Source organism: Nothoprocta perdicaria, unplaced genomic scaffold (assembly GCF_003342845.1).
Source record: "Nothoprocta perdicaria isolate Ctin4 unplaced genomic scaffold, notPer1 scaffold_48, whole genome shotgun sequence".
Classification (NCBI taxonomy): domain Eukaryota; kingdom Metazoa; phylum Chordata; class Aves; order Tinamiformes; family Tinamidae; genus Nothoprocta; species Nothoprocta perdicaria.
Genome location: NW_020455732.1, coordinates 1,370,889 through 1,387,535, shown reverse-complemented (window position 1 = coordinate 1,387,535; position 16,647 = coordinate 1,370,889). Strand labels below are relative to the sequence as shown.

The 16,647-nt window shown below is 36.2% G+C and overlaps 1 protein-coding gene across 1 annotated transcript in view; it reads left to right on the top strand.

The window, feature by feature from the left end:
* The window catches only part of TRAPPC9 (trafficking protein particle complex 9), a 374,540-nt gene that overhangs the window by 154,927 nt on the left and 202,966 nt on the right, over positions 1 to 16,647 (top strand). The window contains exon 19 of the mRNA XM_026047148.1: positions 13,563 to 13,716. Coding sequence (XP_025902933.1) covers positions 13,563 to 13,716 — 154 coding nt within the window. The remainder of the gene's footprint in view (positions 1 to 13,562; positions 13,717 to 16,647) is intronic.

Genomic DNA, 16,647 nt, shown 5'->3' with positions numbered 1-16,647 from the left:
AATGTTGTTGAAATGCAAATTTTAGCAAGTCTGGGTTGGGAAGGGGAAGAGATTCTTCAGCCCAGATCTCCATACTGTATTTTGGTGAAAGCTTCAGTTTTGGCACCTCCTCCATGTGTCCCATGTGAATGGCCACGCTAGGTCCAACTAAACGCTGGTTTAGTCCAATATCCCACATGAAGCTGTAGCCAATAGGAAATTGCTTCAGCAGAATTCTTAAGAACAGGGCACACACACTGTATCTTGACAAAAAATTGAAGTCTTCCATTAACAGACTTTCTCTGAAAAAGATTAAGGCATGTCTAGTTTTGATTTAGACTTCTTGTAGGTACGTGGGAAGCCTATCAGTGACAGCGATGTCTTGCAGGCTTCACGTTGGCTGTGTGTTGCATGTCATGCACGGAGTGTGTCGCTCCATATCTGCTACCAGCAGTATTAATGTGGTGTAGAAGTACATAATCACAATTCAGCACATGAAAATGCCTTACTTGAGAAAATGAACAAATATGATTTTGAGTCTGCAGTTATGCTGAGTGCTTATCACTGGGGAATTCATTGTTTTTGGAGTTTGCTTCATATATAAAAGATACGTTCTTATTTAAATCTACTATCTAATACATTTGTACAGCAATAATGGTGTTACTGTTCCGTTAAGAGTACCTGTTATGACAGTAGTTCTGTTGCTGTTTTCAAATGTTTTAACGACATATCATCGTTTACTGTTATACATGTATTTCATTGTCATTTTTAATGATTTTGTTTGCTTCAGTTTGGAAATCAGCGCGACAAGTTTCTGAACCCAATGAATGTTGTTCTGGTAGTGTTTAAAGCAAAAACAACGATTCTCAGAGATTCTGGGTAATACGCAGAATATGCTAATAAAGAAGTAAGTTGTATAAACTAGGAGAAATATGTATTCAGGAAGTAATGTATTTTCAGAAACCAAGCAATTGGTCTCCAACAAGCGGTATTGTAGTCTTGCCATCATTCAATTGCTTTTGCACTATCCAGTTAAGGGAAAAGGATGTAGAGCTGCATACTACTTGCAAGTGAATAATGTCCTGTTTTAAGGACTAGATTGACAAAATGATCTGGGCAATACCAAAGACCTGTCCAGAAATGCTGAACTTGAAGCTCAGAAAATCAGTGCTCTTGAGCTAGGATTCAAGTATGCCCATGGCCAGAAGCTAAGAGGAAGGCAGGACTGGAGGGACTCCACTCAAGGAGCTGTGGTGCTATGAGAAGGCAACACTCAGCACTTTGACTAGGTCAGATGATGAGATTGAAAGTGGAGACTAGTGACCTGGATTTGAAATTCCGTAAATTAGATATTTGCTAAAATGAATTTTGGAATATAGTTAAAAAGTCTGTGCTTAAAAAGAAAAAGAGCCTGCTTTCATATTGTATGTTATTAGCTAAATACGGAGAAGAATTAGGCCCATCACATCTCCAATACCTAATTCTCAATAGTAAACATGTTTTCTTCCAACTGCTGATTTCCATCTGAGAAACCCTCTCGTCTAGTGGATGTGGTTTGTTTTTCACTCTCTTTGTAGACGATACGTTCCTCAGGGCAAGTCTGATTCATCTTCCAGGCCTTGGTCTGCTAAAGCAATAAAACAGCTTTCTTGCCCATAAAATAAAGCTTCAATTTTGCATGGTGTGCCAGAAGAGAGATTATATTTGACAGTTCCAATATTTTGATTTCACACCATACCCCATTTTGAATTGCATCTGTCAAGGCAAGGAGAGGTTTGCTCCTACGTAGGGTATTGAGCAGAAGACACGATAGTCTCAACTGTGCTGCTCTGCAAATTTCTGTTTGTTGTCAGCTTTGTCTTCAGAGGCCAAGCACTCGGTTTCATGTTGGGGATGATTAAAAAAGAAAAAAATCAATACAGAATTAAACAGTTGTGAGTCAGTTATGGCCTGATTGTAAAAAAGAGCTTTATTACAGATCTCTATTTTTTTTTTTTTTTTGCTAGCTGGTGCAAAGAAAATGCAAAAATTAGAAACTGTGGAATGTTTATAAGATAAATATCCATATTAGCTGTATTATTGTGCTTAAATTACTGTGCTTAAAGACCCTAAAGAAAAGTCTGTTTTATAAACAATCTTTGAAGTATTCTGAAAGGAGGAGGTTTGAGTGAAAGATGAAATTAATGGAAACAAAAAGTGCAAAAGAACTAAGGAAGGCTTCAATTCTTTAAAGTATTTGCAGCCATTTGATGTTATTTGGAAACTGCAGTTCATTTACATAATAAAATCATTGCAGATAGACTCCTGTTCTGTCATGGAGCATTTTCAAGGCGACTACTTGAGACTTCAATTTCACCGAGACTTCGCTGTGAAAATGTAGAAGAGACAAAGTACAATTCTGGTTGCTTATAAGAGTCTCTGCTACTGAGGTGATTGTTAGTGATGTTTTTCTGACACTAGAGTTGGTTACATGCTCCAGGTCTCCAGAAAGGAAGATGAGGATAAAGAGCTTTGTAGTTCCAGTGGTGGAGAGAGGGCTGTTGAAATACACTCATACTAATGAAGAAAGAATGGATACCACATACTGAATATCTTATTTCAAGTTTATCTCTGTGTGTCAGCAGCAGTGTACAGGGCATGACACCATTGCATGACAATCAGAAAGCAGAGGGGATAATAAAGGATTTTTTTTGTCTTTTTTTCTGAATCCAGCAGGAAGTCATTTTCTGAATCCAGCAGAGAACCTGAACCCCAGCTCAGGACAGACTCAGTCGAATCATGACTCTCAGCGCTTTGGCATGCTGTCAGAACATAAGTGACACTGAGCTAACAGATGATGTGTTATGATGTCTGTGGTGGGTGATTATGAGATGTAGCTAACAGAAGATGTGCTATCTTCCTGATGATCTTTTCTAATGAAAAGAGAGGTGAAGAACTTTTAGAGCAAATTCTTCATCTCGCTGAAGCTCAGTGATGCCAGCAGCTTTATCTGAGCTGGCTTGGTGTCTTCTGCTTGGTTGTACTTGTGCCTCTCCAAAGCATCCTCCTCCTTCCATGGGGCCCAGCTTGGCTCTTCAGGAGGTCCCCACTAGAACCCAGTTTCCCGTTCACTTCTTACTGTGCAAAAAATGTGGTTTGTTAGTGCAGGATCTTGTTGAGCAGTCACAGAATGGTTAAGGTTGGAAGGGACCTCTGGAGATCATCTAGCCCAACCCACCTGCTCCAGCAGGGACACCTAGAGCATGGGGCACAGGGTGGCATCCAGACGGGTTTGAAGGCCTCCAGAGAAGGAGACTCCACAACCTCTATGGGCAGCCTGTTCCAAGGCTCTGTCACCCTCACAGTAACTGTCAACCTTAAACACCACAACAATGAAAAAACCATTAGCAAAACATAATGTCACGGCCATCATGATGATTTAGCCTTTACTCTTAACATATCTGTATGAGATTGCGCTTCTCTTCATGTTTTCTGTTTGTCACTGAGGTGCTACATTCTGCAGACTGTCTGTCAGCTGAGTCTAGTGACTTGGGCTCACGTGTTGGCCTGGAATATCTTGCTGTATCTGCCTACAGCCCTTGCAAGTGCATTAAGTGGTCATATATAAAATTCTGCAATTATATGTAGGTGTTGAGGATAACAAGAAGTTTGGAAATTTCTTACTATTAATTTTGTGAAATAAATTGAAGCAACAGCATGCAATAAATGAACAACACAAATTTTAGATTCTGTGAGAGCAGAGATAATGAGCAGGAGATTATCCCACAAGTTCTTGGGTACATTTCTCTTTCATCCTTTAAATATATTTTTAGAGTAACTATGCAAGTAATACTTTGAGTAGCTCAATGTTAAAGTATAACCAGCCAAATTCCTCACAAACTAACTTGGTGAGTGGGAATGCAGCTGCTCTTGCAGATGGCATAAATATTGATTTATTTATATCAGTGTTTTAATTTTTTCTATGATTTTCATTCTCTTGAGTGCTTGAGAGTATTTTATTTGTTATTAATTGATTTTTTTTTTCCACATTGTTTTATACTTATTTATTAGGAAATGTAAGCCAGAATCTGGAACTACCAGGGGCATGATATTCTGGAAGAAACTTCAGATACGTTTCTTGCCCTTCTGCTCTTTCAGAGTAGTTCTAAGATATAAGTTTTAAGACAGTGGTTTTAAGACATAGGTTTCCAATTTAGAAGAACATCTTGACTTGAAGGAAGCATTATGGAATTCTGACCATGTTTTGCTTAGCTTTTATAAAAGTGTTTTATATATAAAGGAAGTACCAAAACATATTTCCCAGTGGTAATTTGCTGGAGTTGGGTAGTATTTTTAAATTTGACAGTGGGTTGCAACAGCTTAAACTTTTTTTCTCAGATACAATATTGTATTTCATTATGTTTCTGTCCTGACTCTGGATAGTATTGCATTAACCTCATTTGATGCTTGATGAGTTTTCTATCAAACACCAAAAACAAATAGACACTTGACATCCTGTAGAAAGTGTTGTTTTCTGAGCCTAGATTAACAATATATCAATTCAGCTTTCCTGCTGTCTCTGATTAGAGAACTGAAGCCATTTATCCCTATTATTTCAAGAAAAAGATCTAATATCGAAATATCTAAATTTATCTAATATCTAAATATCTCTCTAAATATCTAAATCTAGATCTAATATTTAAAATATCTAATATCTTTTGATATGCATCAGTATTTGCATGTATTGTCTTTCTTGTGAGAAGATGATACCCAAATGCACCTCATTTATTTTAATACATCTTTCTTAAAACAGTTCCTACTTCCTCTCATTCATCCAGTTCAAGAGACAATAATAGAAATTAAAAATAATTCTGTTTTAGTGTTACCTATTTTAGGACATATTGCCTGAACTTAGCTAATCTAACCAGTGATGTTGGGGCTGAAAATCAAATATAGTAACTTAGGAAAACAGTCTTTCTCGTATATAGTTTTGGCTAAAAACATGAAAGAACCTCAGGATACCAGGATGGTAAATCTATTTTTAGAAGAGATTGCTATTTAATGAAATGCTGAGCCCGGGGAATGCAGGAAAGGGTAATCAGAGGCACTTATCACCTTTGACAGGCTTCAGCATTTCTTGCGGCTTTGTTTCAGGCCATAACTTTCTACTTCAGTAGTCCAATACTTTCTGTACCCATTTTTAGAGAAAATATTGACATAAAAAAAAAAAAAAATAGAAAAAAAAAGAAACATAGGTGGATGGTGTAGGAGAGTGTTTTGAACTTCAGTTTTGATGCATCAAGACTCCTTGAACACGGGTCCAAATCCCAGGTTGACTTGATCCTTCATTTTTGCAAGCCAGATAAACTGAATTTAAGTGATCCTAGGCCAGGATCATTAAAATCACTGTACTGACCTATCTGTGAATCATTCTACTAGCTTTCAGAAGGTGCTTATTGAAGGTCTTGATAGACTGGTTTTCATGAACTGCAAATTTAGGCTTACCTACCTTATAGTAAACATACTGTACCAAATGCATACCTGCCACATCCAGAAAATCAAAGTCTTGTGGAAGAAGTATGAGCCCCAGAAATTGTCAGTCTTTCCATTCTGTTTTTCAACTCTCAGAGGCGTGAAGTACGTTGGAGTAAAGGTTGTGGCATATCAAGATTATGTTGATTTTCACTGAGGCAGTTCTAAAGCTCCACAGAAATGTGAAATCACATTAATGGAAAGGCCATATGTGCCGAAGGCTGACAAGTCGTTGGAGAGAAACCTTGGGAATAGACACATGGATGCAGTTTGAGCAACATCAGTCCTGGATATTCAGAATTCCTCTTCCATCTAAAGCCTATTAAACTCATTTGAATATAACTCAGCATCTACTGATGTCTGCAGAACTGTGTAGAATTAGCAGTGAACTAGAGGCAGTGTCATCACTCTTGTCAATAATATTTTCTTCACTAGAAAGTATTTGTAAAACTTCAGTTTTCTGCAATTTGGAGCATCTGCTGCTTTCTGACCTTGTAATAAGTAGTTTACAGTAATTTTTAGACCATTTGTGAGTGTATTTGTGTCACTGACTTCTTTTCTTTTTTCTTTTTTTTTCTTTTTAACTTTTTTTTAACTTTGAGATGCCAATGAGCTGTTTACAACCTGAATACTAAAGATCGGTGGTCATAGCTCAGGAGCTAAAACTGAATTCTATTTTGCACTTAAAAGCTGAGATTCATCCCTTTAATCCTGGTGCTGACTTAATGAGTCAATACAGGTACATGCTTATGTCTTTTGGGATGTGGCTGCCTTGATCTGACTACATAGATTTTTTTGCTTACAAAGAACAACTATAATTTGTACTAAGGATCTATATGTTTTCTTATTTTAATGGATTTTCATTTCTGACAATACAATTTCAGGCAAAACCTGAAAACAATGACTGTCTTTAAAATACTGTAAAATTTGAAGTATAGATTGGTAATATAAACCAGAAAAAAAAAAAGTTGCAATTATTTGCAAATTGATCACTTAATTTTCAATAAATTCAATATTAAAAGTTACCCTTGAGATAAATTGATGTGTAAAATATTTGAAAATTATTTTTGTTTCTTGGTATTGACTTGCAGTCCTATAAAATAGTTGGCTTATCCTACCCCCAGTATTTGATCAAAGTCTAAGATTTTTCATGCATTTTTCTACAAATGAAAACTAGTTATGGAAATAGTGCTGTGTTCTCTTTGTACATGGCTTGCTTTTGATGCATTTTTGTCTTTAATAAGTATGGTTTTCTTTTGTGCTGATTTTGTGAGTTGCTTTGCTACTGCTTGTGGTGATGGGCACGTCCTGTAGCTTAGATACTGTTTTCTCAGAAGCTTGAGAGATGAAGCAGTCTGTTGACAAGAAACCCCACCATGGGACAGACTTGGAGAACAGGGAGAGAGCAATTCATTTTTAGAGCTGAAATAATTCCTTTTTTTTTCCAAGAAATATAATTAAAAGCTTCCATGCACTTGCAAATCATTAGATTTTTTTGGGTGCTTATATATTTGATACTTATTACTATTTTAAGTTTGCCTTTTTAGCTTCTTTATTTGATCTTATTGCTTTGGACCCAGGGATGAATGTAACCATTTTGCTACATTTCCTCTCCTGAATTTAATTTTTGCTGATATCTATGTATTACATTCTGTATTCTGTATTATTCATTATTCATGAGAGAGGACATATAAAGCAAATATGTAAAAGGAAAATTGCTAAGATGATTCATTCTAAGGTGAATGATCAAAGCTTAGGATGCATTAATTTTAGGATAGCAGAGCATATGTGTCATGTTTGAAAATGGGGAGCTGAAGTTTTGCTGTTTTTTTTTACTGAAATTCAGGCTTGTAACTACCAAAGTAACCTTAGAAAATGAAGTTTGTCTTAAGTCACTCGAGTATTTCTGAAAATTGCCTTAGGCCTAAGTAACGGGCTATGCTGTATTGTATAAATAGTGCTCCAAAATGCTTCTTAATAATGTATTTTGGATTAATCCTGAGCAATATTTATGCCATTTCATCACACAAGGGCACTGCCACACCCAGCAGCGTCAGACCCAGATGATATCTGTCGTAGGAAGAACCTAGGAAGAATCCAGTATCCCCTTTTTTTCCCCCCTCAGGCTTCTGATGAAAAGTGTTACCACACACTTAGCCTTTTTCAGGATTTTTTGCACACTTGTTTCAGCCCGTTAATCCCTTCCGAATGCCCAATGACTTCAGTAGGATGGGACTTTATTTGCAAATATTCAGGATCAGGAGCTCAATATGAAGGAAGAGCATGTCTTGAAACCCGCTAATGGAGTGATGTGCAAGCCAACGAAAGGGTTTAGCCAGCAAGAATTCTGTATACTCAAGCTTTTATCTCAGTTTAAATGTTTAAACAATGTCTAAATTTAGACTACAGATCAAAAAGGAGGAGTCTTGCATGAGTACCCCATATATTTTTGTCTCCTAGGCTACAATATGCATGTTCAAATGAACTTCTTTCTTGTATTCGCTCTTGTAGTTTCATGTTAGGTGTCCTTTTCTGGGAAGAGTCATCTGTAATTGCAAAAGAGAGTTTCTTTTATCTGGCCTTATCTGAGCGTCTGGGCAAGCCTGACTCCCGTACAATGATATTTTCAAGTACATGGTGACATTAGACAGTTGATTTTTGTCTCAGCTACTTGCCCTGAACACATCCTTACCAAAACAAGCCCTGGTTTTTGTCTTCTCTATCGCTTCTTGCTGCTCTCTCCTGAGAGCTCTCTCTGCCTTCAGCTACATGGACTCATTTACTTTTGATCCCAGATACACAAGGACTCATTAATACAAATAATTAACTTTTTTCTTTAATGATTAGTATTTTTATAAGTCAACTGAAAGCTTATTCTTGTGATATTTATATTTCAAAGGCAATCTAAGCCAGATGGCTTTCTCTGTTTTCTGTATTTCCATACTGTTCCATTGAGTAAGAAAATCACATTACTCCCTTTTCAAGGTTTCCATTTTAGTTTGTGTTCATGTATAAAATAGACCATAAATTATGTGTGGATAGTTTCTGATAATGAAATATTGGTTAAAGCAGGGTTACTATGCCTCCTTGGCTGTTTTCCAATGGAATAGGCATTTCCAGGTGACATAAGGTCACAGCTTTTCTATTAGAATGTATTGCCTAAAAACATACAGCATAGAAGGAGCTAAAGAGCTAGAAAGGGAGTTACTTATTGGAATTACTTGAAAGGAAAGTTTGATTTGGATTAAGGAACAGAACCTGTCCCGGGTTTGCAAAACCGTTTGCCCCTCTTCATTTGCAGAATTTAGGTTAGGTTTAGAATTTGCAGGTTAGTTGCAAGAAGCCATTTGTGCTAAGAATCGTTAACCCAGATATTCTGATTATTATCTTTGGAAATAATTACTGGTTTTAATGATTTAACTGCATTGGATTATTCTCAAAATGACATAAAGATGCCTTATTTTTTGCTCAGTTAGGCACTGTTCTGAAAGGGGGAGTGTTAAAAAGTGCCTTGGGGAGAAGTAGTGCTATTCCTGCTCCTGTGTATTCTGTAGCCTTGGACTGCTTGTGTCTGCTTTCTAGAATATGTTTAGATCCCAACTTGCATTTGTAATCCTAAAATTGTTGCCAAGGGCTGGACTAAAGTGCAGGATTGCAAGGACCAGGACCTTGGCCTAGCTGAGCTAGGTAGGATGCAACACGCACCAATCAGGTCGTTGTTTCCTTCTGTGCTGAGAATGGCTGGAGACGAAGAGCCTGAAAGCTTGTTTATGACATTTGCCTGATTAAAAAAAATATATAGTATGTATGTGTATATTATTATTTTAATCCTTTCAATGTTATTTGTGATTGCAAGCTAAAATTAGCATCCCTGCTTATTATCGCTCGCATGAGAGGCAGCTGTTAAGGTGGTGATTTGATTTAGTGATTCCACTATTTCTATGATAGCATATAGATTTGCATAAGGGAATAGTCCAGCTGATAAAATGTGTTCGAATACCTGTTTGATGTATATTGGAAATGGAAACTATGTTTTGATAACTTTGTCCTCAGCTGTGCATCATGAGTGTCTTGTGTATTAATGAAAAAATCTACTATTTAACCCATTTTCTAATACTAACTTGATTTACAATTAAGAAGAAAATACTGTTTAGGTGCATAGATAGCATGTGTGTATGTAAGAGAGAGATGTGTTACACTTTTATTAATAGTGTTGAGCAGTTCTTTACTATGAACACATCTCCTTATGTAAAGCATCCTTATTGTAATAAAAGAAATGAGATAATAGCTTCTTCATGCCCCTATTTATATTTGTGAACATTATACTTGACAATAGTGACAAGATAAGCTCTGTAAATCACAACTCATTCTCTACAGTACTGACACTTTGCCTCCTTAAAATGGTTGCATCCTGCTGCTGGGCAGTGAAGTCTGGTTTCACTGACAACTCTGTTGCTTTTGGGACTTGAGAATCTGTATAAAATCTATATAACATCTCTATATACCAAAAGAATCAATAAGGCTGGGGAAAAATAAATAATTCAAAGCCAGTGGACTGGACACTTGTACTCAGGAATCTTCAAGGAACTGCCTGAGGAGCATGCTGAACAAGTCTTGTTATTTTTTAAGGAAATCTTCAAGATTTAAGGAAATCTTGAAGATAGGTCATGCCTATACAAGAAGAATGCAAGTTATTGGTCTAGAAAGGGAAACATTTTAGATGGTTTTCAGATCTGTATTTAGGGACTGGAAAGCCTCAATATGCCTGGTACAATGGCATTTAAAGAAAGAAGATTGATATAGATAACATTCTTTTAACAGCATTCCATTTTCAAATATTACCTTATCTACAGTGGAACTATTCTTTCCTGCTTTAACTTTTTATCATCTGAAATATCTTCTATTGGATAAGTAAGTGCTGTTGAATTCTACAGACATCAGTGCCACAGTTTGAATTTATCTTCACTTCCACTATTTTAAATAAATAAGTTCTAAATGTAATTTTTTAAACTTAATTGGCCTTTCAAAGATGAATGGAAAAAATTATCTTTTGTTCTGTGTAGTTCAGGTACTAAGGCAATCCTTTTTATTATGAAGTCAGTTTTAGGCCAGGAGGGGACATCATTACTTATGGGTCTCTTGAGCTACTTTATTTTTTTTATGCTTTACTGAAATATATGCAATATAGATTACAGTTCTAAAGCAGTGAAATAATTAAAAATAAACATGAGATAATGTTAATTTGGATTACTTTTTTCACTTTCATCTAGTGTTACATGTTTATCTCATAAGAGATTTGATTCTTGAGGTTCCCTCTAGCCTAATTGTTATATACTGAGATGTGATTGCTCTGCTGTTTTGCTTTGTTTTTTTTTTTCATATCGACTGAGTAATTTTTAATCTCCTTTCTTCTTTTAACCCTTCTATGTCAAATTTGTTGCCACGTCAAATTTTGAGGCGTTAGGGGAGCTGAGGATATCATAAAAATGATTCCTGAAGGCGGGGGTCAGAACTGGCCATGAAATCGCTTTTATATCACACAGTGTTTTTGTGCAAAAAGCTTCATGATTTGATTAAAAAAAAATTCTCTCTGGAGAAAATTTGGAGAGTTCCCTGAAAGGTAAAGGAGGTCAAAATGAAACTCTGTGTCTGTGCAGTGGTTGACCCCTCGCTGGGGAAACACATCTGTTGAGATTGGAGAAATGGTCACATTGAAAGGGAGGTGGGAATCTTGGTTGTGATAAGCGACTGGTTTAGGCAAACGTTCCTATTTTTTGAGTTGATTTTTATGGGAAGCCTTTCCATTTACTGCACATTCTCTAGGCTGTGCATTAAATCCTGAAGAAACATCATAGACACAAAACAGAGACAAAACTCAATATAGTTTCGGTAGAAGCAGGAACAGAATTCTAAGTGTGAAAGGCATCTGTGTTTAGGAAAAAGAGCTGGAATTAAATTTTACCCTGATTTACCTCGAGCGTCAATGTAGTCTTGTAGAAGTTTCCTTATCTCAGCTGCTGCCATACATTCTACCCACAACTGAATTTGTAATATTGTGTTACTGCTTGTCCGGAGTAGTAGTTTTTTTTCTCCACAGTTCTCTTTTTCTCGGATCTCTTTGCTTTCTAGCACACAAGGACACCACTGGGATGTTTTTTGTGATACCTTTTCATGTAATACGAGGTGTCTCTTGGCGAAATATACTCTATACAGTATAAAAATAAAGAATATGGGTTTTTTTTTAAAAAAGGGTTAAAAAATGTGACCATATTTTCCAAAGTTGATGTGGATCTGAAGAAAAAAAGCTCTTCCATGAATATTTAATTTCCAGTGGGGGGAAAAATTACCATGTTGCCAGTAATGCCCCATTAAAGGAAGGATGTCATGTGAATATCTTCAGTCAAATCTTAAATATTGTTAGGCTCAAATGTTTTTCTAATATATCATCCACAGAGAAGTGTGGCACAGGTAATTGATGAGCAGTTTTGCAGGTCTGCTGAAAGACAGAGTTTGGCTGCTCAAAAGGAAAATAATTTGTTGGAATACAAGCGAACGATGAGAATTTACGTTAGAATTTAAGCTGTACTGCATATATAGGAGAAATCAAGCATGGGTTTGCATCGGGTCCTTTAGAAAGGCTGAAATGATGGAGTGATATTCCAGTTGCATCTCTGTCTTCTATATATGTTACCTGTGCAAAATCCTGGAAGCTCCACTTATACACCAGTAGGAAGTGTTCGTATAGACATGTTTTCTTGCCTGCCTTTTTTTTTTTTTTTTTTTTTTTTAAATCCACGAGAGAGATTATATCCTGGTGTTTTTCATTACAGTCGTCATTACTGACATGATTCCTGCAGTTTCAGGGATATACATTTGAGAATTCATTATAGCTTTCACATGCACACGGCGTTTGTTGGTCTTTGCATGTACATGCAGAAACTGCAATGATCTCTTGCTACAGCAAAAGAAAAAAATACTGAAAATGATAACAGCCCTTAGAGAGGCATAGATTAATTCCACTGACTTTTTGGGGGAGTTTTAAATGTGAAGATCAGCAAAGATGTTGTCTGCAGAGAAGGCACCTTGTAGACTCTGTAATTGCAGCACATTGTCTCCGCACAGCATTTGTCCCTTTTAATGACAAAAGTGTTTGTGGAACATTAACAGCTTCTCCTGAGATGTCGCTTTTTGCTCAGGGTGAAGAATGAGCTGCCTCTTTGAGTTCATCTTTTCAAAGCGAACTTTATGAGCTCTGGATCATTCCTTGCTCTTATAATTGCCTTGTGTCTTTTTTTCTGTTTTTGTTTGGGTCATTTTTTTTTTAAATGAGTGTTAATTATGCAAAACCTGCCTAGTTTGGTGGGGTTTTAAAGCATTTTCCTGTTGACTTCCATTAATGGCATTTTCCTCTTGGGAAGGCCTGTGGAAAATGTTTTCCTCTTTGATAGATGTGGAAATAGAGAAAAAGAATAATAGTAACCCTGGTCTATGATGTTGCGGTTTGATGGCAGATGTGGAATGACATTCTCATCCCTCCTCTTTGACTGTAGTTGCACTCCACCAGGAATGGTTTTTGGTGCTGGTTGCTTGGCCTTCTGTTATCCCTAAGTGCAAAATTGTCTCACAAGCAATGCATTTATACTCTTCATTAAATGCTACTGTTTCAGCCAGTTCAAGAAACAAGAAGTGCTTTGGCAGCACAGTACATGAGATCTGCTGTAGCTTAATAAAGAGCACCAAGAGCATTCAGATACCAAGAGGAAAAGCAGATGAATCTGCGTAGAGCCACACAATGAGGTCAGCTGATCACAAGTGCAGAACAAGTATCTTGCACGCTGCTCACCAATGCATTAAAATGTTGATTGATGCTTGTTTATCTTGCCAAAACAGGACCTTTACCTCCAGTTTTTGGTAGGGTTCATTGTGTGGGTCTTATGTTGTTACTTTTAGGACATTGAGCCCTTTTAGCGATTGGTTTCGCAGTGGTCTACAGAGGTTTCTTCAGAAGTCATCTCTTTAAAGCTGTAACGGTGAAAATAGTTTTCTCTCTGTTTCTTTTCCTTGTGCTACAGCATGGCCATCCAAGTGGACAAGTTCAGCTTTGAGAGTTTCCCAGAATCCCCTACAGATGGATCCCAGTTTGCGAACGCCAAGCAGCTGGAAGAGGAAAGGCAGCAGGCTAAAGGTCTGGAGATTAACAGCAAGCTGGATATTTGCTGGAAAATTATATCCTTTCATGAATACTCACTTTAAAAAATATATAAATAGGTGCCCTGTGACACGTTTTTATTTTATAATTCAACTCACTGTATAGCAGTGGTACTGGAAAAGAAAAGTAATTAGAACTATGAAGCTTATCATAATTATAGACTGTTTAAGGTTAATTGTGCTGTATATTATTTAGATGATATTTGGGTTTTACTGTAATGGCTTTTTCCGAGTCGCTGAGCCTGCTCAAGCCCTGCATGTTTTTCACAACTTTTAGGGAACTGAAGAACTATAGTGAGGATTGATGAGTAATAGTTTTGCAGGGTCAAATTTTTCTCTTCTCCCCTACACTGTGTGAGTGAACTGGACCCAGAGAAGATACATTAAATGATTTATAGAGCTTTCATTAATTTAATCCTATTTGAACAAATCAGAGCAAATTAGAAATACTTATATCCAATTCTTTACAGATTTAGTACCGTATCTAATTTAGGCAGTTTATTTAAGGCTTAAGAAGGAGTAGAGTGATGACTTCAGTCATGAAAATCCTAAACATAACCCCCTCCAAATCATTCCAAGTGCAATAAAATATTGCCTCATTATTATTAATTTAGCAAGTGCATTAGGAAAATGGCATATACATGCACTCAGCAATTAAAATAAACCACGTTTTCATAAAAATTTGTGTGCAAGGCCTACCCAAAGCACATTTGCCGTGATTGTCAACAAGGAGAAGTTTTGTGCATCCCACCAAGCTGGATGTTGATACATGAGGTCTTTCAGGAGATTTACTTTTTTTCACTCAAACCATACTCAAATTTGCATGATTGTAGAGGGCATGAAATGAAAGAAGAGGACAAGAAAATCATGATTTATCTTTTGAGGTGCCTTTTGGGGCTTTTAATTGTACTTTTATCTAGAGATTTGAAATGATGCTTCATTACTAATTATTAAAAGAGCATAAAGCTGTACATGGTTAGTCAAAGACAAGACGTGAAATATAAATAAGATTCCTAGTGCCTGGTTCCATCCATGTTCCCTAGGCAGCATTTCGAAAAGAATTTCATTTAGGCAAAAATGTCAATATTTAACCAGAACTCACTTAGCAAATTTCTCTCTTATAGAAAGATGTAAATATTATTTGATGGCATAGTTGAATTCTTATGCTGGAATTGAATACATAGCTGTAATAATTTTATCAGGGTGTAAAAATACATCCTCATTCAGTTTTGTTGCTGAGCAACACTGTTAACATCCGTTTTGCATTCTCTATTTAAACTAAATTTTGCTACCAAAATGAGCATGGCTGCTTTGTAAGTCAATGTCTAAGAAAATTGATAATTTCAATTCATGAATTTTATCTGCTAAATTCAGTGCAAGAATTAGTTGTTAAGTTTCTAATATTTTTTATGAATGTTGTATTGTAACTAGAACTAAAACTACTGTTATATGAGGCAACAAGTGTGTGTGTGACTGGGTGTGAAAATTATTGAAGAAACTTGTAAATTGTTTTCCAGATTTTACATCTCAAATGAAGATAGTCTTTCTCATCCTTTCATTCCTTATAATTTAGATTTCAACATTAAAAAAATAACCCCCACCAATTCTCACTTCTACAACTTTTATTTTCACAAAACTTTGAGAAAGTTTCTATTTCTGAGCCATTCGTCCTTCTACGAAAGGAATTGGAAGCTAGCAAGCAGGGTTTATTTCTGAAAGACTGATGGACAGCTTAGCTGTGTAAACTTTTTTTTTCCTCTAAAGAAAGCAGTCTAAATGCAGCCAAGAAATAAAAACTATTTATTTGCAAAAATACTATGCTACGTTTCTACATATATTCCTTACCAGAGAACGCATTTTTGCAAAATTTTTGCTGTCTTCAAACTGCTTTGAGCTCTGCAGCTAAGCTTTATGTGCCAATATACCTCTATACGTGAGAGGAGTGTAGATTTTGGAGAACACAGTTCGGACAGTTTTGTTACAAGCAATCATATATTATTTAAAGGGAAGGGATATATTATTTAGTTTCTTAGAAATAAATAGAAACCAAGTGTGTTTCTATCAATGCAATAAAGTGGAAAAATGAGTTATCACAGTGGGGATTTATGAGAGATTCGGTGCTCATAACTAACCAAAGAAAAGTTGATGAACATGTTTACAGTGTAGGGAAGCCAAAGCCTATTTTTACTTTTAAAATATAATTGGGTATATGTAAGGAACAGTGAAGAAAAAGAAGAATTCATTTTCCATACCTTTTAAGCAAGCCATCATCTGCACTGGGACGAATCACAATATTTTGTTGATACCTTATGAAATCATCATGCAAAAAAGGTTTCAAATTTTAGCTGACTGTATGACATTGACTGCCGTAAAAGTCAGTTTTTGAGAACTCCTTGGAGGACCAAATATAGTCCATAAATGATAAGTATCAGGTTACTCCTTCTACTCCTTCCAGCGTAGTAAGTACATTTTCTGTGGTTTTATCCACTGAAATATTCAGGACTTCAAATTATGACATTTTCAATGTTTCATTTACAAACGTGTCATAAAGTGTGGGAGTTTCTTTTATACTTTTGGAGGACAGGATGCTGGAGCTAGGGGACACAGTCTGCTATTCAGTTCCATCTTTGGACATGACTTACAAAATGGAAATTATTAGGAAAATAGACTGTCTTCTGAGAATACTTAGTGCCATGCCTTTTCAATTAAAAAGAAACCGTGGAGTAATTTGATTTAGAGTATCATTGAGATTATACGTGCATTGAGATAATTTAAATTAAGAACACACTGTCTTGTTTTTTAGCATCTGGTAAATGGCATCTGGTATCAGCTTAAAAACCAGGGTTTGTTGTCTTAACACAGTCTTTGAACAGATGGAGCGCATGTACTATTAAGGTGGCTAATATCTCAACTTACATTTCTCTTCATATTTTCTAAATATTTTAAAAC